This window comes from Grampus griseus, assembly GCF_964374135.1.
Source record: "Grampus griseus genome assembly, chromosome: 16".
In the NCBI taxonomy this organism is placed as follows: domain Eukaryota; kingdom Metazoa; phylum Chordata; class Mammalia; order Artiodactyla; family Delphinidae; genus Grampus; species Grampus griseus.
In genome coordinates, this window is record NC_139010.1 from 56,477,806 (window position 1) to 56,499,931 (window position 22,126).

Sequence of the window (22,126 nt, forward strand, 5' to 3'; positions counted from 1 at the left end):
CAGCTTCCCAGGGCACTTGTCCTGGGGTCCCCTCCTGGTGACAGCTGTCCTGTGGGGCTGTGCGTGACCAGCACGGGCCTGTCACGTGGCAGGCTTGGTGGGAGGAGCTTGGCAGGGGAGTGGGGCAGTGGCGGCAGATCACAGGTCTCATCCAGCCAGCCCCGCCTCCCACAGGGAAGGGCCGGCTCAGCCAATCGGCTCCGCTAAGCTCTCAACTGCCACGCGGAAGCGGGGAAGCCAGCCTGGCTCCTGGCTTTGGGGCTGGGAATTGTGGGAGGAGGGCCGGGCCCCACTGGAGGCACCCTTTTGTGTAAGGACCCAAGGAACCAGTCCTCCGTCTGGCCACAGGGACACTGGGTTGTGGCATTTCTCCAGCTGCTCCCCAGGGGGAGGGAAGACCTCCCTGGAGCCAACAGGCCTAGCCTCTGACCCTGGAAACACCCAGCCCAGGCCTGCCTGAGAGCCAACAAGTCAGGGGGCAGCAAATTTTTAACCAGACACATAGATCATTAACTGGGGTAGGAAGGAGTCCAAATTCAGCATCCCTCGGGGGCAGAGACCAGCTGGGCTTTGAGCCTCCTGTGGAGATGCTGGGCCCCCGAGTCTGGTCCTCTGTGAGGCAGGGGCTGAGCAGGGCCTTGTCCAGCACCGTGGGGGGCTGGGCCTCAGGGGAGGGGAGGAAGGTGGACATCTCAGGCATCTACCCCCCTGTGACCACCCCCTTCACTGCCACGGCCGAGGTGGACTATGGGAAACTGGAGGAGAATCTGCACAAACTGGGCACCTTTCCCTTCCGAGGTAAGCGGGGTCTGTCCGCTGTGGGAGTTGGGGAGATGTGAATGACCCTGGTCTCCTCAGCCAGCAACCAGAGGAGGGTACACAGGCTCCTTCGAGCTGCTCTTGGTCAGTCGGGTACCCTGGGAGTCATTTTATTATGGGAGAGGAACAGGGGGCATTGGTCTGGAGTCAGGAGCCAGGCAGGAATCTTGGGTTGTGATCTTGGGTTGAATCTCCTCTTGGGTTGGCCTGTGATCTTGGGTTGAATCTCCTCTGCCTCAGTTTCCCCAGCTGTAAACTGTTGAAGTTCTTAGCCCAGCGTTATTGTGAGGATGAAACTAGATCATGGGTGTGAAAGCCTTTGTCAACCAGCCACTCTGTGCAGATGTGAGGGCAGCGGGGTGTCACGTGGCAGCCCCGCCAGCGGGCTCATCTCCCTCAAAGCCTTGTTTGCACACTCTCTTCCGGGCAAAGCCTCCCTCGGCCAAATTAATTCCTGTCCTGGATCCTCTGACTCATTTCCCCTGTTACACATGGGCCTCCCCTCTCTGAGATCAGAGACCAGATCATATTTGTGACACTCAACATACAACACAGCCACAGGCACGATAAATGAAGATAAAAGAAGCGGCAAATTCTGCCCGTCCTGCCCTGCCCACCCTCATCCATCACCCGTGACAGTTCCCTGAGGCAGTGCTCTCAATAGCCCTATTTCACAGACTGGGAAGCTGGGGCTCAGAGTGACGAGATCACTTGCCCAAGGTCACTCAGCTAATACGTGGCTGAGCTGGGATTTGAACTCAGGTCTGACTGCACAGCCATGCTCGGTTTCACTCCACTGCACTGACTGATGAGCCGCTAGGTCAGATTCTAATAAATAGACCCTGATGGGCACCAACTTGGGAATGGAGTGGTTCCGACTGGGGTAATGCAGTGGAGCAGTTGGGAACGTGCACTCTTGATTCAAACCACAGCTCGGCCACTGACTTAGCTGTGAGATCTCTCTAAAGCTCAGTTTCTCCATCTGACACGTGGGAGTAATAATGGCCACATCATAGGAGGGTGGGGAGAAGAATCTGAGAGAATGCAAGTGAAAGCATGCTGTAAATTGTGAAGGGTACGTACATGAGAAGGTCTGGATTCCAGTGATAACGATGATTAGAATGACAGTGTGATCGCCACTGCGGGCAGAGCCGCGTTGTGACAGTGCCCGCTGGCATGACTGAGACCCCATTCGCATCTCAGTGCTGAGGCGATGTGAACCTTCCCTAGCGGCCAGTGAATGCCCTGTGGACGTCCACACTGAGCAGTGACACAAACTCTAAGTACATTTCTGCTGGGGCTCAGCTCATTGGAGCCTGAAGGTTTGGGCTGAGGCCCGGATCTCTTGAAGCAAAGTGAGAAGCTCCTTGAATCTCTAAACGAAGACTCTGCTTCACCTCCCGGGTTCAAGGACACCCTAGTGCAGGGGGTGGGGAGGGTAGACTTTGCATCCAGTGTCTGCCTGCGCCCCAGGCTCTTCTCTGGACCCTTCCTTCCCCCTCCCCACAACTCACTGCTGCAGTGGGGACAGGGGTGCCTAGGAGCACAGGCTGCAGAGGGTTTGGCAGGCTGGCCATTGGTAAACTACGCAGGCACCAGCTCCCACCTCAGCTCTCTCTTACCCCCGCACATGGGGGAGCGGGGCACTGTGTAGAAGAGCCCAACACCCGGAGTTAGAAGACCTGTAGGAGTTCTAGTTCTGCTAGTTACGGCGACCTTGGAAAAATCACTGAACCTCTGATCCGGCTTCCTCATTTTAGAATGGCAACCGGGCCACAGCAGTCAACACAGTCCTCCCAAGGAACCCAAACCCGAGGTCCTGGCACAGATAACACCGGGCCATAGGGCCCAGTCACAGCTCCCAGGATGCAGCCGGGTTGCCTGGGAAGGGAGCAGTGAGCCACTCTAGCGCGAAAATCTATGTCTCTCTTGCTGGATCCTCACCCCCTTTTGCAGCCCAAACTCAGGGGCAGGGGAGGGAACCATCATGTATCACATTGCCAGGGCCTCCTGCAATGAGTTAAAGGTCCTCCAAAGAGGAGATGGGAACCTGCCCTCGATGAATTAGTGAAGAGTTAAGAGATTCTTCTGAAAGGCATTGCCTGAAACTGTGCAGCTCTATTTATTACTTATTTTTTTCAGCATATTTAATTTGTACTAATTATTTGAATAAAGAGTATTCCTTTTAAATAAAACTTATAACCGGAGACCAGAGGGAAGGGTTTTTGCAGAAGGGCCATTGGTCCCTGAACTCACACCCACAAACAACCTCAGAGATGAACTTTGAATTGTTATTTCCAAATGAGGTTAGTGGATGACCCAGAGTTACTCCAGCAGGATCAGGGAGGTGATTTTTCCCAGAAAGCCTTAAGCTTCTGTCTTATTCCCTTATTATGAAGGGAAGACTATGGTTTCTCGTGATAAGGTATAATATTTTGTGTATATTAAAGCCATTAGTTCGTTAAATAAAATATTTTATTTAAAATATCACAATTTTTATAACCCTATTTGGCATTGAAAAATGTGTCATACGCCTCTGGGAGTGGCCCAGGCCTGTTTCTGCCCTGAGAGGCCCTGGGTATAATTTGGGATTGACGGTCACACTCTCAGTTGTCTGTACCCACAGAGAGCCTGGCCAGCTGGCCCACCCACTCATAACCTGAACTCTGCCCACTTACAGGGGAGTTGGGGGCAAATTCTGGGTTTGCAGGTGCATTAAGGCAAGAGGTAGCAGCCCCCATCCTGAAACGGCCCCAGGGATCTGGGACGGGCTGAAGTCTCCTGTCCTGCGTATTCTGCCTTCTCAGCCTACTGCTTGTCTTCCCCCCAGTTGTGACCTCATGTTATTCCAGAATGAGCTCCTTTCTGGACCCCTTTGGCTTCCGGACCCTCTCTGTTATGGGGCTGGGGGCTGTAAGTGGGGATGGAATGCACTGAGCTGGCAGTGGGGCTCGGCCCTTCATGGAGGGAGACACTAGCCTTAGGCAGCCAGGAATGGATGCCAGCCCAGCCAAGGGGGTCTTTCAACCATGGCCCGCTTGACCCAGCAGCTTCTGCCCCTTGGGTGCCATCAGATGGGGAGGAAGAGAAACCAAAGACTGGACGATAAGAAGGCCTGACTTGCAGAACAGGTCACAAGCAGGAGGCAGAAGGGACTCAGAATTGGGGAAGCTACCCTTCCACTGACCTTGGGGACAGCTGTCAGGGTGGGAGAAAGGTCCCAGGCCTCAGCCCATGCCTGTCAGACTAGACATAAAGGATCCTGTGACCTCTCCCCGCCCCGCCCCTCAACCACCTTCCTCACAATGGGGTTCATTGCTGAGGTGGGAGGGGCAGCCTAGGGAGGGCACAGCGTGGGGCCTGCCTGCCAGACAACCTCGGGGAGCCTGTCCTTTCAAGCATGAGCCATACCATCTGGGCTCCCCGACTCCCAGTGTGCTCTTAGCTCTGCCCGCCTGGCGTGGGGTCCTGGAGACCTTCTTGGAGCTCATCCAGCAACCATCACGCAGGGTGGTGCTGGGGACCGCCCTCTTACTCGGAGGTGGAGCCCTCATGTTGTGGATGCAGAGGAAGAGGAGAAGGAAGATAGATTCTGAGACTGCACAAGACGAGCAGGAGCCACCAGAAAGCGACAAAGCAAGGAAGGAGAGCTGGATCAAATCACACTTCAGCTGTCTTTCCGAAGAGAAGCTGGCTGCCGGCAGCAGCCCCACCTGCAGCCACAGCGCCGGGGCCTGCAGCAGCGGTGCTGCTGCCCAGCCTGAGAGCGGCAGCGGGGAGGCCAGCACCACGATTCCTGTGGACACCTTCACCACGAGGCAAGAAGAGGGCACTGCTCTTCACCGGGAGCCCTTGACCAGCAAGCAGAGGATGTCTGGGACCTCAGTGACCAAAGAGACCCACGAGGAGTCTGGGAAATCCTCGTCCACGGATGAGGCCATGTGGGCCGCTGTGGCTGCCTGTACCGAGGAGATTGACACCAAGGGGCAGCAGCTGGCTATCTCCATGTTGCAGCGTGCCATGGCTTGCCAGAACTCAGGCCACCTGGAGTCCAAGGACATCAGCCAGGAGGAGCTGAAGGCCCTCGAGGAGGTGGAGATGAAGCTGAAAGGGAATTTCCTCACCCAGCAGGAAACCACCACAGCTGGTGCCAACCACATGCACACCTTCCATAGCCATGGCCACCAGGGTTATCCAAGCCACCCGAGCCACCCGTGCCACAGCCCGCCGAACAGCAGCCACCAGGCCTACCAGCCCTTTAAAGCCACCTAACCACAGATGGAGATGCCCCTTCCCCCCACAGGGCTGGCACACAATCACAGGCATCCTATGTGGTCCGTCTCTCCGATGGGGCAAACTATGTGGCCCAGATGCTGCTTAAATCCCTGCTTCGTCAGGCCCTCACAGGGGTCCCGGGTCCCTTGGATTCTGTGAGCGGAGTCTGCCACTGATGGCCCCTGATGGAGGGAGAGCTGGGGGGAATTGAAGCAGCTGAGACAGACTCGCAGGCCACGGAAGACCCAGCAAGAGAGGATGCGCGAGGCAGATCCCAGGAGCAGCTGAGAGCACCACGCTGATGCCAGCTGCCTGGAACTGAGCCAATAAAGCCTTGTATACCCTCACTCTGGGTCTGAGGGCTTTGTGGCCAGCCCCAGGTCTGGGCGGGCCTCTGGGGAGAGGGTTCCTCCTCCCACAGTCCTCTTCATGTGGGCTGATTCGAGACTCCATAATTCGGCCTCCCGGGTCTCAGTTTCTGGGCGTGGGGAATCTCCAGGGGGCTCAACTGCCACCGACCTGCTGCTACCAAGGAAGGAGGGAGCAGCTGGGAGTTGGGAGGAGTGGGGAGAGACAGGCTTTGAGAAGCCAGGAAGTAAGCAGGGGTGGGATGTAGGTCACCCTGTGTACTACCGCCCTCTCCCTGCCCGCACTGGGATCCGTGTTGGTGCCTCCCCACCGCCTACCTTCAGAGCTACCGTGCCATATGCTCTCTCCTTGTTCATGCTACTCTTGCTGGGGCTGCCTCTGTTGCAGTACTGCTAAACTGTAGTAGGATTAGTACTACCAGTAGCTCTGCCCACCTTTTTTTGAGTGTTTAGTATATGCCATGTTCTGTGTTGTGTTACGGCACAGCCCCATGAGGAGGGTATTATGTTATCTCCATTTTGTAGTGAGGCTCAGAGGTGTAATTTTCCTGAGACAGCCTAGACAGTAAGTGATGTTGCTGGGGTCAGAGCCCAGCTTGGCCTAACTCCAAAGCCCGTACCCCGAACCCCTGCCCTGTGCTACCCCCGAGTCCGATGTCCACCATCCCCCAGTGGGCCTATCTCTCTTATACTTATCCCTGTCCTTTTCCCACATGTCCTGACACTCGCTGTGCCCTCCGGCAAGCCTGGGACTCTCCTTGCCTCCTCTTCCTGGGTTTCACAAAGCCATTTCGGGAGCAAGCAGTGACCCCCAGGTAGGCAGTTAACGGGAGGCAGCTGTCTCCCCCGTGAAACTTGAGAGGAGTCAGCTACATGGCACTGTCTAACCTCCAGTGTCTCCTTTACGTAGACATTTCTTACCATTTGCATCTATTATGGATTTACCAGTGGTTCCCAACCTGTGGGCCTCCAACTCCAGGAAGAAGGTGCCCAGAATCATTGCAAAGGATGGTTAAATCTGTAAACACCCTAAATGTTGTCATTTGATTTTATGGAGCATAGTTGGGAGTATTTGAATATTTTTGACATTACTAGTAAGTGACTTTATATAAATGTTGATGTGTGTGTGTGTGTGTGTGTGTGTGTGTGTGTATTTAAAGTACTTCATAATAGGGACTTCCCTGGCGGTCCAGTGGTTGAGACTCCACGCTTCCACTGCAGGGGGCGCTGGTAAGATCCCTGGTTGGGGAACTAGGATACCCCATGCTGCACAGCGCAGCCAAAAAAAAAAAAAAACAAACTTCATAATAAAAATCTTAGTTGGAAAAAAATAGGGTCAATCATACTGGAAAATGTTGGAAGCTGCTAATTAGATGGAAGGCGAGAGTAGTGAGGTTTGGCTTCTGCAAGTGACTGTTAAAATGCATAAAATGCATGCATTTATCTGGAAGACCTTAAATCCCTTATTAAAAACTTATTACATAAAATTTCAGATTAGCTAATTATGACTTTGGAATCTTAACTTTTAAAAAGTTTCAAACTGGCAAAATTCAAATAAAGTGTGTAGTTAGCATCGTACCAATGTTAAGTCTTTGGTTCTGATCATTGTACTCTAGTTAGGTAAGATGTTGTCGTTAGTAGGGGGCTGGGGGAGGGATGTATGGAAATGCCCTGTACCATTTTTGCAACTTTCCTGTAAATTGGAAAGTAGTTCAAATTAAAATTCAAAAAAGTTTTCAGGCAATTTAGTTAAGAGGGATATCAAAGTTTTATTACAGTTGTGCTGCAAGGAAAATAGCTTCTAAACAGCCAACTCAAGTATATACTCTTGGAAAGGATATTTTTATAAGAAAAGAGAATGGTTAAATCATTGTTAGACTAGATAGAAAGAAGAGAGGTTAACAGTCACTAGACTCTTGTCTTAGAGTCTGCTGGGAGAGTGGCTGGTTTCCCAGGCCAAGGCTTAATTCCATTGAAGCTCATTAGGAAATTGCTTAAGCATTTCATCAGGAACTTTCATTTCTTCCTAGTGGGAGGTTATGAATTACATCATGCAAAAAAGTTCTGCCTTAGACCAGGTTTGGGACAATTTTTCTTTTATGCAACAAATTATCAACGCACATGTCAACAGGCAGTGTGCTGGGTGTCACGAAGGAGGCCAAAATGAGGACACCATCTTTGATCTTGATGCTTCTAGACAAGGTAGGGCAAGTGCTGGGCAAGGACAAAATGCTATGGAGCACAAGGGAGAGGGGGATTAAGGAAAGGCTTCGTGGTTCTTGCAGCATCTGAGGGGCTGCAACTAGGGAGGTGTTCTTGGCAGAGAGAAAGGTACAGGAGCAAAGGTGTAGAGGCAGGATGATGGCAGTGTGTCTGGGGACCCTGACAGTCAGTTTGGCTGGAGGGGAACATTTAGAGATAGGCAAAAGGGAGGAGGAAAAGCCCGAAAAGTGACTCCAAAGCCTCAAGGCAAAGAGAACTTAAGAGACTGTCCCATCCAATTTCCTCATTTCACAGCAGAGGCCAGTTTGAGAAATTTTGTCAAGTCTCAACAGGTGGGGGTCGGGCAGATTGAAGGGTTCTGAGGATCTCTGTGCACTTTTGAGTAGGCAGCAGGGAAGGACAAGGAATAGGTAATGGAAGTTCAGAGGAGAGATGTCCAGTGAAGGCTTGATCCCAGGAAGACTTCTCGGAGGAGGTGGCAATGATGATGGGCCAAGGGGCATAACACTGACTGGGGATACTACTTACATAAAAGAGACTGTGATTCCTTTTGGCCACAGTAAATCACGCTGTTGCTTGTGTGTCCTCAGCCCCCACCTACTCCCCTCACCAAGCCTTTCTGGCTCCCCAGAGCAGCCAGAATAACCATGGGGGCAAGGGAGAGAAGCTTCTGAAATGAGTCTCTTTCCTCTTAGAGCTGGAGGAGGCCTGAGAGGTTCCTGAGTGCAGCCTCCCGTCCCACACCAGCCAAACTCCCCCTCCTCAGACTGAAAGTTGCCACCCTCCTGATTTAAGGCTTGAGCACTCCTCTGACTAATATAATGATTACAGCTAACATATTGAATGCCAGGTTCTAGCTATTGCAAGCACTTTACAAATAGTATCTCATTGAAACTTCACAAGTCTTGAAAAAGGGCACCAATATTACACCCATTTTTCAGTTGGGGAAGCTGAGGTTTGGTTAAACCATTTGCCCAAGGGCTCAGAGCTGGCGAGGGGCACACTGGGAGTTAAACCCGGGCTCTGACAACCCTACTGTGCTGCTCCCTGCTTCCCCACCGCTCACTTTCCTCACTCCCCACCCATCTGGAACCCTGGCCTTTTCCTCTCCTTTAGCCCCACCTCTACACCATGGTGGCACATTAGGCCTGAAACTGGACATCTGGTCAAGGAGAAGGAGGGGGTTCTTGGCAGTATCAGTTCACAGACTTCAAAGTGCTTTCTTTCTCCTACATTTTCTCATCTGAGCCTTTAAGACAGCCCTATCAGGTAGGATTGAAGTGACTTTATTGTCTTCCCAAAGAAAAGGAAATGGGGTCTCAGAGAGCGCTGTGACTTGCCCAGTAGCCAGAGGGACTGGAGTCCAGCGCTTGCCTGACTCTATCACACTTCCCCTCCCCCAGCCTGGCATCTCTTCCTTCTTGGGAGTCAGGCCCGAGTCGGATGCTCCCTTAAATGAAATGAGGAGAAGCCACTAGGAGTCTTGAGCACAGGGGGAGCTCAAGACCCAGCTGTCCTGCTGTTTAGGCCAAGTCCAACTGTGGGGACTGGAGGCTTCTGGAACTGACCACCAGAATGAAAGGGGACTTGGGAGTGAGTGACTGTGTCTGGAGACATGTCTGAAGCAAGAAGCCCCCTTCAAGGGGGCTGGCAGGAAATGTTGCGGAGGCAGTGGCAAGAGCTTGTTCTCTAAATTCTTAGCCAGAGGATGCTGGTCCAATCGTGGCTGGATTGGAGCCCTCTCTGGGGTTGGCAACTCTGCAAGTGGGGTGATGCCCTGGGAAATCACTGTGGCCTTATGGAGCAAGACAGAAGGAGGCTCCCACCACAGGCCCCTAGCCTGACACGGAGGAATTGATCCTGAGGAGGCAGTGCAACAGAAGCCAAAATCTGTTTGCCTCAAGATGTTCCCTGCGATGTTACCAAGGCAAAAACGGGGGGAAATATGCTAAGTATCCGGTGAGCTCTTCTGGCAACCCACTCAGTGGACTTTAACGGTAGAGTGAACAGCACAGAGAGAGGTTTGTGGTGTAACGTTGTCTCCCCATCACACTGTGTCCCCTTAAGGATGACTCATAGGAACAACCTCTCTTTGTCCCAGTGCCAGGAAACGCTGTGTTTCTCCAGGACAGCTGCTTTGCTTTATCTTGATTTCTACATATCTGTCAGCTGACCACGTTTCCCTTTTAGCTTTGACTGTCGGGAAGCTCCAAGTCAAATTTCTGGCCCATCAGAACTGTACGGCAGGGATTCTGTATACCAACATTGCCCCTGGCTTTCTTTTCTTTCCTTCCTCCCAAACGGTCTTCTATTTATTAATACTCTTCGTTTATTGTATGCTGTATTTAAGAAAAAAAATTGAACTGGAATGGAGAGGAGAAAGAACAGGAACGAGAAAGTAAAACGAAAAAAGCTGAGAGGAAAATGGTTTAACATTCCGTTTAGATTCAGCTGAAGAGCATCAATTCTACTGGTCTCTCATGGATATAAGTGTTGACATCTTTAACTGGTAAAGTTAGAAATCTCACAGATGATGGTTAAAAAAGGAAAATGCAAAATAAAATAATGAGATGTGGGCTTCCCTGGTGGCGCAGTGGTTGGGAGTCCACCGGCCGATGCAGGGGATGCGGGTTCGTGCCCCGGTCCGGGAGGATCCCACGTGCCGCAGAGCGGCTGGGCCCGTGAGCCATGGCCGCTGAGCCTGCGCGTCCGGAGCCTGTGCTCCACGACGGGAGAGGCCACAACAGTGAGAGGCCCGCGTACCGCAAAAAAATAAAAAAATAATGAGACATCATTTTCCACCCAGAAAATTGGCAAAAATTAGTTCTGACAATACTCAGTATTGGTGTGGATGAGCACTAGCATTTTTTTCTATGTGCTGCTGGGGCATGAACTGGCTAATTAGAATTTTCGCACGTGAAGGTGCATTTACACGCGACTCAGCCTTTACACGCCTAAGTATCTAAACTGAGAGAAACTTTTAAACGTGTTTGTTTCAGCATTGTCTGTAATAGCAAAATTAGGATGTATTCTAAATGTCATCAAAGGGAGAATGAAAAGTAAATTGTGGTCTAACTTCACAAGAGAATATTATACAGCAATGAAAGTGAATGAATCAGAGCTCCCTGTACTGCTGTGGCCAAGGTGCAAAGCACAATGGTGAGCAAAAACGGCAAACTGCAGAATGTTATGTGTGATTCCATTTCTATAATGTTTTAAATGGCAAAACCCATCTTATAGATTGTTTATGGGTCCAGATGTATGTTTTAAGGGTATAAAGACATGAATGGGAACAATAACCACTTGAGACATGCCAGAGGTGAGGAAGAGGACGGTGACGGGGTGGGGGCAGGTGTCGTGGGTGCTGGGTACACCGATGGATTCTATTATTAACTATTCTTTGTGGCATGCCTAAAATATCTCATTAAAACAAAGAAAAATAGTGTGAACACTGTCACGGCAACTGGGTAGCACGCTCTGCCTGCATCAGGACTGGGGAGGAAATGTGTGATAAACTGTGGTGTCGGGGAGGTAGGAGCCTGGGTGAGCATAAGTCCAACATCCGCTTTTTCACAAGCACGTGGGAAGGTGTTGCCTCTCTTGCAGGCTTCGTGGTCCAGGGCTCCAACGGCGAGTTCCCCTTCCTGACCAGCAGTGAGCGCCTGGAGGTGGTGAGCCGCGTGCGCCAGGCCCTGCCCAGGGACAAGCTCCTGCTAGCCGGCTCCGGCTGCGAGTGTGAGGCCTTAATGCCCCGGCCCTGGCGGTAGCTGCTGGGGGCGGGGGCGGGGGCGGGGGCGGGGGCGGGCTCTCTGACCCGGGGCTGGGTCCGGTCTAGCGCTTGCTCTGTCTCTTCTGCTCTGCGCCCCTTGCTTGCCTCAGGGTCCCAGCCCAGTCCTCTGCCTCCTGCCCTCGCCCACCGCGGCCTGTAGGGAAGACTTCCTCCTTCCTCCTGCAGCCACTCAGGCCACGGTGGAGATGACGGTGAGCATGGCCCAGGTCGGGGCTGACGCCGCCATGGTGGTGACTCCTTGCTACTATCACGGCCGCATGAACAGCGCCGCCCTCATTCACCACTACACCAAGGTGGGTGTGAGGGGTGGGTGTGGGCTTGAGGTCTGGGGCCAAGAGGAAGCTGGGTGAGGCAGAGATACTGCTTGGGGAGGGGAGGGGAGATGAGAGAAGCTGGGAGCAGAGTGGTGAGCCTACTTCCCATGAATGGCAGCTTTGGGAAAGGGGAGGGATGCCACCAGGTACCAGCTGTGTGACAGTGGGTGACTGACCTAACCAAGCTGTATTGCTGTTTCCTCCCCTCCCAAATGGGAGGAATAATGGAATCTTCCTCCAGGGTGGTTGTGAGGACTAAATCCAATCAAAACATAAAGGACTTAGAACTGTGCCTGGCACACAGAAAGCACTCCTAAGTGTTAGCCAGGACTAGTGCTTGCAATCAGGGTGCATAGCACTGTGACTTCTAGCCCAGCAGGTGGGCCAGTCCAGGTAGCCCTGCAGAGACCCAAGCCTGGACCGCCTCAGGCCTGGGGCAGCTGCCCTCTCCTCTCTTCTCTGTGCCCCTCAGGTTGCCGACCTGTCTCCAATTCCTGTGGTGCTCTACAGTGTCCCAGCCAACACGGGGCTGGACCTGCCTGTGGATGCGGTGGTCACGCTTTCCCAGCACCCGAATATCGTGGGCATCAAGGACAGCGGTGGTGATGTGAGTGGCAGCAGCTCTCGGCTGGGACACCCTCCTCCTCTTCTCTTTTGCTACCAACTTCCGGGCAGCTCTGGGACCCGCTTCAGTCCAGGGCTCCTGTGTGGGTTCCCTCTGTCCTGTGGGCTCTCTGGGGTTCATCTGAACTTTGAGGCATCTCTCTGGGACCTGGGCTCTCATTCTCCCACACTTGCCCAGCCCCCATCCAGGCTGGTGGCAGAGCTTGTGGGCCCAGCTCTCACACCAGGTTTGCCGTTACAGGTGACCAGGATCGGGCTGATTGTTCACAAGACCAGGAGGCAGGATTTCCAGGTGTTGGCTGGATCAGCTGGCTTCCTGCTGGCCAGCTATGCCGTGGGTAGGCCTCTCACTGCTCTCAAACTGTGATGCGTGACCAAGATATACGCAGGCAGCTGGGTTCTGCTGGGAGAGATGGTGAGGGCCAGGACTGGGTGTAGAGGGGGCCTTTGCCAGCCTGCCTGCTCAGAAACCTCAGAGGTCTGGCACACTGCTTACTTATCTGAATAGTGGGTGCTTGTGGGTGACCTTGTTGGGCAGAGGAGGGTGGCCGAGTACAATCCCTGGCCTGTAGGGGGGATGCCTACAGTTTGCTCGAAGTCTCAAGCTCCCTGCTTAGGTGACAAACGTAGCTCCTTTAATCTCACCTTGTAAATCATTCTCTGAGGGAAGAGGCCTTGGGGCCCTTCCCACTAGTCTGGGGGTGCATTTTCCTCTGTCCGTGGGTCCAGGCCAGAATGAATTGTCAGGCCTGCGGGGTTGGGCTGGGGGTCTTCAGCTGCCTGATCAGACTCTGTTCCAGTCCAGGAGCCTAGGAATGTCACCATTAGACCAACTGCTCTTATCTGCTTGGGGTCAAGGTCCTTGGGTTCAGACTGGATTTGAGCCATGGAGCGGAGGGAAGCCTCTGCTCCCTTCAGCTGAAGCCCCAGTGAGTGTAGATTTGAGTTACTTTTCCAACGATGCAGGGGAAAATGCTGGTTCCTATTCTCTCTTGTCTCTGCAGACTTTGACTTGTAGTATAGGTCCTGTGTAGCTCCCCTCTGCCTTGTCACAGTCTCTAAAGGGGAGAGTAGAAGGGACCCATTTATGCTTCATTCCTGAGAGTGTGGTAGATGGAAATATCACAGGCTCTGGAAGTTGGGGATCTGAGCTGGAATCTGAGCTCTGCCATTTATTCACTGAGAACCAACAGGGCAAAGTACATGACCTTTCTGGGCCTAGTTTCTACTCTGCAAAGCAGGGAGGTGTTATGAGGGTTAGAGAGCATTGGCCCTATGTCTGCCATAGTGCTCGGCACATAGTAGGTTTTCAATAAATGGCATCTGTATTAGCTCATTCGAGCTATATTAGCATTAGCTTGAAATGCCTACTCTCTCTCCAGTCTTGAGGCCACTCTGCTTTGAGTCACCCCTAACTAGCTTTGGAATCACACTCACAGGCTGGCAGAAGCGGCAGGAACCTCTGAGATCACAGCCAGCCCGTTTTCATTGCCCACATGAGAACAAAGAGAACTGGAGAGGGTTGATAACTTGTCCAAGTTCATGCAGCCAGTGGGAGGAAATGCCGGGTCTCCTGCCTCTGTCTAGTGCTCTTTCCCCTCCCCTAACCTCTCCCTCACTGCTGTCCCAGGCTGAATTCACTGCGGGGAATAAAATTTCAGTAGAGCAAAGGCTTCCCATCCACTCCATCCCCTTCCAGGGCTGATGAGTCAGGGGGCTATTGGAGGATCGTGGAGGTATCAACTGGCAGGTGGGACTCTACTCTGCAGGGGGTGGGGGGTGGAGGGAGGGGTGTGCAGGGAAGGAACTGTCCTTGAGTTAGCCTTCAGGCTCTGCTCCCTGCCCCTCAGCCTGTGGGAGTCTATTTTGAATATGCTGGAAATGTTCTCTCTGGAAATCTGTGAACTCACAGAGCGTGTCTCAGATATGGCTAACCAGTGGCCTAGAAATGCACAGCCTGTGTGCCCAGAACAAAGGGGTGCTGGGGACCAGGATTTGGAATTCTCTGCAGGCAGAGGCTCTGCCTGGTATTCTGCATCTTACTCTGTGGCAGGAGCTGTAGGGGGCGTGTGTGCCCTGGCCAATGTCCTGGGGGCTCAGGTGTGCCAGCTGGAGCGACTCTGCCTCACAGGGCAATGGGAAGATGCCCAGAAGCTGCAGCACCGCCTCATCGAGCCAAACACTGCGGTGAGTTCCCAGCCAATGGACCCAGAGTGGGGGTGGTCTGTGTCCTCATTGGAACAGGAGCCAGTGCTGGCACAGGGATCCCCACTTGGTCTCTTCCCTTTCAGAAAGTCCTTTTAGAGAACATCCCAGTGTGGGAACTCTTTGTGCCTCCCCAGAAAATCTTGACTTCAGGAACAAAGTCGAACCACATTGGTTCTCAAACTTACGTGTGCATTAGAATTCATTTAGGGAGCTGGTTAAAATTCTACTCCTTTAGGCTCAGGAACAGTCATTGAGACAAGCATCCTGGATGATTGTGACATCAGGAATCCTGGAACCTTACTTAGAGATGCCCTGCCTAAAGAGAGGGAAACATGGGCCTTTATGTCTGCTTTATAAGGGGCCAGATCCTGAAAAATAGAATGATTGACAGTAATAAAGGAGTGGGAAGGCTGGAGGTATTCAGAGCGCAGCTTTCCCAGGAAAGTCCTGTCTTCAAATAATCCGTTCTGTAGTCAGACTGTGTACCCCAACTCTGCTGGGCAAGTCAAGGAGAAGAGGCAAGATGGAATGCTTGTCAATTGCAGGCAGTGCTGTGCTGAGCATATTGGAGTCTGAGGCATAAAGAAAAACGTGTGTCCCTGGAGACATGTTTGTATTCATATTTTAAATTAAACTTTTAATTTTAGGATTATTGTAGATTCACGTGAAATTATAAGAAACAATACAGGGAGATCCCAGGTACCCATTACCCTGTTTCCCCCAATGGTAACATCTTAAAAGCTATAGCATGAAATTACAGCCAGGATTTTGACATGTATACAGTCAAGATACAGAATATTTCCAGCACCATGAGGATCCCTCGTGTTATCCTTTTAGAGCCACACCTACTCCTCTCCTGCCCCCACCCCCTCCTTAACCCCCGGCAATCACAAATATGTTCATTTTTATAATTTTATCAGTTCAAGACTGTTATATAAATGGAATCAGATAGCCTATAACCTTTTTATTTCCTCTATGAACAAATCTTTTTTTTTTTTTTTTTTTAGTCTGTAACCTTTTGAGATTTGCTTTTTTCACTCAGCATAGTTTTCTGGAGATTCATTCAGGCACATGTAAGCAACAGTTCCTTTTCATTGCTGCATAGTAGTTCATGGTGTGGCCACAACCAGCCTGTTTAACCATCCTCTTGGTGAAGGAAAGCTGGTTGTAAAGCTGCAGTGTACATTTACGAACAGGTTTTTGTGTGACCATAAATTTTCATTTTTCTGGGATAAATACACAATTGGTGGGTCGTATGTTGTTTGCAAGTTTAGTGTTTTAAGAAACTGTTTTCCATAGTGAGTGTACCATATTGTATTTACACCAGTGTAAATGTATGCATGACCCAGTTTCTCTGCATCCTCACCAGCATTTGGTGTTGTGACTTTTTTTTTTTTTTTTTGCCATTCTGATAGGCATGTTGTGACATCTCGTGGTTTTAATTTACATTTTTCTGATGGCTAATGCTGTTGAACATCTTGTCATGTATTTATTTGGCATCTATATATCCTCTTAGATGAAATGTCTGTTTATGTCTCTTGCCCATTTTCCAACTGGATTTTTTTTTTTTTTTTTTTACTGTTGAGTTTTGGAAGTTCTTTATACCTTCTAGATACTAGTCCTTTGTCAAAAATGTGGTTTGCAAAGATTTTCTCCCAGTCTGTAGCTAGTCTCATCATTCTCTTAACAGATCTTTTACAGAGCAAAAGTTTTTAATCTTGAGGAAGTCTAATTTATCAATATTTTCTTTTATGTTTATGCTTTTGATGCTAGTCTAAGAACTCTTTGCCTAGCACTAGGTTGTAAAGTTTTTCTATTTTTTTCCTAAAAGTTTTATATTTTACAAGCCTGTGACCCATTTTGAGTTAATTTTTGTAAAACGTATGAGACTTAGATCAAGGTTCATTTTTTTTTTCTGTTCTTTTTTGGCCTGTAGATATCCACTTGCTCCAGCACCATCTGCTGAAAAGATGGATCTTTCCTTTACTGAATTACTTTTGCACTTTTGTCAAAAATCAGTTGGGTGTATTTGTGTAGGTCTATTTCTGGATTCTCTATTCTCTCCATTGATCTATCTCTCTGCAGTACCATACAGACTTGATTATTGTAGGTGTGTAATAAATCTTAAAATCAGATTTTAAGATTTTAAGCTAGACTGATTCCTCCCACTTTGTTCTTTTTTTCCCCAAAAAATTGTTTTAACTAATCTAAATCCTTTGTCTTTCCATATACAATTTAGAAAAATATTGTGTATGTCTACGAATACTTGCTGGAATTTTGATAGGAATTGTGTTAAACCTGTACACCAATTTGGGAACAATTGACATTTTTACTGTGTTGTCTTCAAATCCTTGAATATGGTTATGTCTCCATTTATGTAGACCTTCGTTGATTTATTTCATCAGCACTTTGCAGTTTTTGGCAAACCAGTCCTATACAAGTTTTGAGAGATTTACACCCAAGTGGCTCATATTTTTTGAGTGATTATAAATGATATTGTATTTTTAATTTCACTATTCATATGTTCATTGCTAGTATGTATAGAAACACAGTGGATTTTTGCTTCTTTATGTTGTATCATATGACTTTGCTGAACTCACTTATGGGTTCTATGAGATTTTTTTCTATATTCCTTGGGATTTTCTACATAGACAATCATATCATCTACAAATAGGGGATGTTTTATTTCTTCCTTTCTGATCTGCATACCTTTTATTTCCTTTCTTGCCTTATTGCACTGGCTAGAACTTCCTGCACTATGTTGAATAAGAGTAGGGAGAGTGGACATCCTTGCCTTGTTTCTGATCTTAAAGAAAAGCATTCAGCCTTTCACTGTTAAGTGCAATGTTAGCTATAGGTTTCTGTAGATGCTCTTTTTCAAGTTGAGGAAGTTCTCCCTCATTCTAGTTTTCAGAGAGTATTTAAAAATCATGAATGGGTGTTTAATTTTTGTCAGATTTTTTCTGCATTGATTGATTTGACCATGTGATTTTTTTTTCCTATTTAGCCTGTTAATATGGTAAGTTACATTAATAATTTTCAAATATTGAACCAGACTTATATCCCTGGGATAAACCCCACTTGCACATGGTGTATAACTTTTTATATATTGCCAAATTCCATTTGTTAATATTTTATTATGGGTTTTTCCTGCCTATATTCATGAGAGATATTGGTACGTAGTCCTTTTTCTTCCTTCCTTCCTTCCTCCCCCCCCACCTCTTTCCTTCCTTCCTTCTTTCTTTCTTTCTTTCTTTCTTTCTTTCTTTCTTTCTTTCTTTCTTTCTTTCTTTCTTTCTTTCTCTCTCTCTCTCTCTCTCTCCCTCTCTCTCTCTCTTTCTTTCTTTCTTTCTTTCTTTCTTTCTTTCTTTCTTTCTTTCTTCCTCTCTCTCTCTCTCTCTCCCTCTCTCTCTCTCTCTCTTTCTTTCTTTCTTTCTTTCTTTCTTTCTTTCTTTCTTTCTTTCTTTCTTTCCTGTCTTTGTCTGATTTTGGTATCAGGGTAAAAATAGCTTCATTAATTGATTGGGAAGTGTTCCCTCCTCTTCTGTTTTCTGGAACAGGCTGTGAGAATTGATGTTAAGTCTTCTTTAAACGCTAAAAAACAATTCTCCATTGAAACCATGTGGGCCTGGAGATTTCTTTTTTGGGAGTTTAGAAATAATAATGGCTCCACACTAGGCCTCTACGGATACCTCCATAGCTGAAAGGGGTAGAAGTGCCTTCTTACTGCTACTCGTGTGGCCTCCACTGACATCTTTTTTTTTTTTTTTTTTTTGCGGTACGTGGGCCTCTCACTGTTGTGGCCTCTCCCGTTGTGGAGCACAGGCTCTGGACGCGCAGGCTCAGCAGCCATGGCTCACGGGCCTAGCCGCTCCGCGGCATGTGGGATCTTCCCAGACCGGGGCACGAACCTGTGTCCCCTGCATCGGCAGGCGGACTCTCAACCACTGCGCCACCAGGGAAGCCCTTGCATTTTTTTTAAAATATTGCATTAAATATTTGTCTTGTGACTGAGTTTTGCCTCTGAGGCAATAGTCCCAGACGGAGCCTGGCAATGTTTTCTTTGGGAAAGTGGTGGGAGGGCTCTAGATTTCCCTCACAGCTTATATCTTTACCTCAAAAAGACAGATTAACTCAGATTTAGAGAAAGGACAGCTGAGGAGGCAAGCACGAGTTTCCCTGGATGTGAAGGTTCTCCTGGGATAGGACGGGCTACAGATAGGGTGTAAGAATTGCAGAAATGAGGGCCTTTCAGCTGAGCCCCATCAGGGCCCAGGCTGTACTATACATTCTGACATTCCACTGGGGTGGGACTTCTTCTCTCCCACTCCCATCTGCCTGTGAGAGAGAAGGTCCCAGAACCTGCAGACCACCCGGATAGGAAGAGGAGGAGTTTCCAGGCCGCTTGAGGTCTGGCCTAAATAGTGGCATTTTTCTCATCCAATTCTTGTGACATGGGGTAGATGTTGTTACCTCCTAATTTGATAGACGAAGCAGCTTGGGCTGTCCTTTGGGAAGAGAGGATACTTGCTGCCTTCCTAGCCCTTGGCATGCCATCCTGCCTTACCCTTCACTCTGCGCCCCGTCCTGTGCCAACTCTGGGCACACACTCAGGAATGTCTGGAACACCTTTCTGCTGCCCGGGCTGTAGGCTCAGCCACCCCAAGAGCAGCTTGATGTCACCTTATTGCCCTGCCCTGCTCGAACACAATGTGCGTCCACTGCCCTCCCACCCAGCCGGCCTCCTGCCCAGGCTATATTTAGGATTTTCCCTGTTTTTTACCTCCAAAGTGTTCAACCCTTTCTCAGCATCTGAAGAGGGGCAAATCAGAGATCTTCAGACCCTTATGTGGAAGAAAGCTTTCCTCTAGGTACTTCTTGTTTCCATCGTCTTTCCCACCCTAGTCAGGTTTTGGGTGAAATGCTCAGGTTATTAGAACATGATGGGGGCCGGGTCTGGGAGGAGGCTTGCTAAAGTCTACTGGCCTCTAGTGGTGAATAGTTATTAGCCAGTCATTCATCAGTGGTTCCCAGCCTCTTTACCCCAAACAACCTCTTTTATTAGTTTTACCCTTCATGAAGCCCATATTTCTAAGGTTTTACTTCCCTCAAAATGAAACTTTATTAAGTAATAATTACTTTCTTAGTTTTTAGGTAGTCAAAGATTAATCTAACACTTCCCAACAGCATGAAACAACCCGTTGCTATGCTAAACACAAAGAAACTTGATTCTTCATTTTCTATAAAACTCCATGCATGATTTTAAATTAGATCTCCCACTACAATGGAAAAGACTTTAGAGATCGTGTTATCCGGCCCCCTCGTGTTTTAGGCAAGTGAACTTGCTCAGAGATAAGTAAATGATACAAGGTTACAGAGTGAAACTTCTTCGGACAAGGATGCATTGTTTTCCCTGTGAGAGCATTTGGAGTTGGGGTCAGGGAGGAGCTATGGGTGCATGGGGAGGGACCCTGCTGCGGGGGCAGTAGAGGTCTGGGCTGTTCCGACTCTCCACTCCTGGTGTGCCCTGAGTCAGGTTCCAGGGAACTGGGCTGCAGACCAGTGAGTCTCTACCGCCCAGACCCACAGCGCTGCTGCCTTCTCCCAACCCAGTTTGCGGACCGAATGCCACTCTCCTCCCCGATGGGGCGGATTTCTCTCCTAAAACCAAAGCAGGTGCCTTCCTTCATTCTAGGTTTTGGCATTGTGTTCTCTACTGCCGACCTGCCTTCTGGTGACCTACCCTGGGTGTCATAGATTTGGTAGTTAGTTTACCGGGAGGGAAGGGTGGGAACCCTAACTTTCTGCAAGTGACACATGTCTGGGTCCCAGATGTGTGTGCAGGGGACTCCCCAGTCTCTTCTAACAGGCCCTGCTCCTCAGGTGACCCGGCGCTTCGGGATCCCGGGGCTGAAGAAAACCATGGACTGGTTTGGCTACTACGGAGGCGCCTGCCGCGCCCCCTTGCAGGAGCTGAGCGCCGCCCAGGAGGAGGCGCTGCGCCTGGATTTCACCAGCAACGGCTGGCTCTGAGCGTGAGGACGGGACGGCCGGACCGCGCACATCCCAGCCTCTTGCCTTGCGGTAGCAGCCTGAAGAGGAACGTGGGGGGACGAGGGTTCAAGGCCCCTCTTCTTATTTCAGTCATCCAGGTAGCCTCTCTCCAGGCGCTGCCATGCACGCTCGTTTCCTGTTCTCCCGGCCCCGTGACCTCTCGCATTTGTATCCTGAACTCTGGGTCTCTAGAGACCTTCAGTCTTGGAAGGAGCAATGACTTACTTGTCTCTCTACTGTGCTTTTCTATCCCCTGAGACACGTGAACCAGGACCCAGAGGGGAAAGTCACGGGGGCAGTTGGGCACAGAAATGCCATGTTTTACTGAAAGGAAGACTGCTTAGACTTGGGGGTACAAACCTGAGTCCAGCACAGTGCAGCAGGAAGCCAGGGTGACTCCTGAGAACCCAACTTCTGACTCCTTCCAGGGGAAGCAATAGGTTGGGAAACCTGATCAGAAAGGTGTCACTGGTCTTTCAAAGACACCCCCCCACCCCGCAAGCTGCATTCTAATCCTTTCCTAAACCTATTTTGATTGATCTCATATTGTCTCTAGCCTTTATCCCAACCATCACGTGCACCAGTGAGACAGCCCAGTGGCTTGCCAGAACTGGTAAATAATGACACCTGGTGGATAAATGTTCCATTCTAGAAGGCTATTCTAGCCAACCCAGGTCTGAAACATTAGGAAAGGGGACTTGGCCTGAGATAGGACCATCCTCTTGCCTATACACACTCTGCTTTTATTGTTAGGAACAATTACTTTGTTACTGCAATAAAATTGAGTAAGTTAAATTAGTGTGGCTATGTACAGATTAACACTCCACTGCTATGCAGATCTTAGGTTTCCAGCCCAGATATCAAGAACCTTCCCAGAGGCAATTTAGCTCCCAAGGTCTGTGTTTTCCCAGCTCTGAGAGAGGCCCTAAGAATACTGAGCAAACATAACCATTAGATTATTGGAGGCCTAGGGAAAAAGTTATTGACGTTTTAAATGGTAGAGGTAAGAGGCAAATAGGTTCAAGTGAGATATTTAGAAACACTTAGCACATTCATTAAAAGGCTGCTTTCTCTAAAATGTTCAACCTTGGGAATTCCCTGGCGGTCCAGTGGTAGCAATCCGCGCTGTCACTTCCGAGGGCCTGCATTCAGTCCCTAGTCAGGGAATTAAGATCCCACAAGCAACGCGGCAAAAAAAAAAAAAGTTTAACCTTATTCAGTGATATCTGACTAGTGGCAGAAAACCTGAGATGAATTTTTTAAAAACTACTCTCGTAAAAAATAAATAAATAAATAAAAACTACTCTCGTTTAAAAGAAAGGTAAACAGATCCTTGTTTAGGGCAAGGGCTAAAGGAGAGAATATAAAAGGTATCAATCTTCAGCAGAAACGGGGCATCTGGTTGGCACTGAAGCTTGGGGCTTAGCACCTGGGCTCTTCTCACAGGCAAC

General features: G+C 49.5%; 2 protein-coding genes across 3 annotated transcripts; both read left to right on the plus strand.

The window, feature by feature from the left end:
- The first annotated feature begins 275 nt into the window (after positions 1–275).
- HOGA1 (4-hydroxy-2-oxoglutarate aldolase 1) lies at positions 276–21,941 on the plus strand. 2 transcript variants are annotated; one of them, XM_082673022.1, is made up of 7 exons: positions 278–798; positions 11,292–11,420; positions 11,641–11,768; positions 12,262–12,396; positions 12,655–12,751; positions 14,467–14,600; positions 20,505–21,941. In XM_082673022.1, the coding sequence occupies exons 1-7, from the start codon at positions 588–590 to the stop codon at positions 20,652–20,654; spliced, it is 984 nt and encodes a 327-aa protein (XP_082529148.1). In that variant the 5' UTR covers positions 278–587; the 3' UTR covers positions 20,655–21,941. The 2 variants fall into 2 exon arrangements, with proteins under 2 accessions (XP_082529149.1, XP_082529148.1); XM_082673023.1 differs by lacking the exon at positions 11,292–11,420 and having other exon boundaries at positions 276–798.
- On the plus strand, positions 4,240–5,413 carry LOC309834770 (uncharacterized protein C10orf62). The gene has a single exon (XM_082673828.1). The coding sequence runs from the start codon at positions 4,372–4,374 to the stop codon at positions 5,089–5,091; it is 720 nt and encodes a 239-aa protein (XP_082529954.1). The 5' UTR covers positions 4,240–4,371; the 3' UTR covers positions 5,092–5,413.
- Positions 21,942–22,126: the final 185 nt, after the last annotated feature.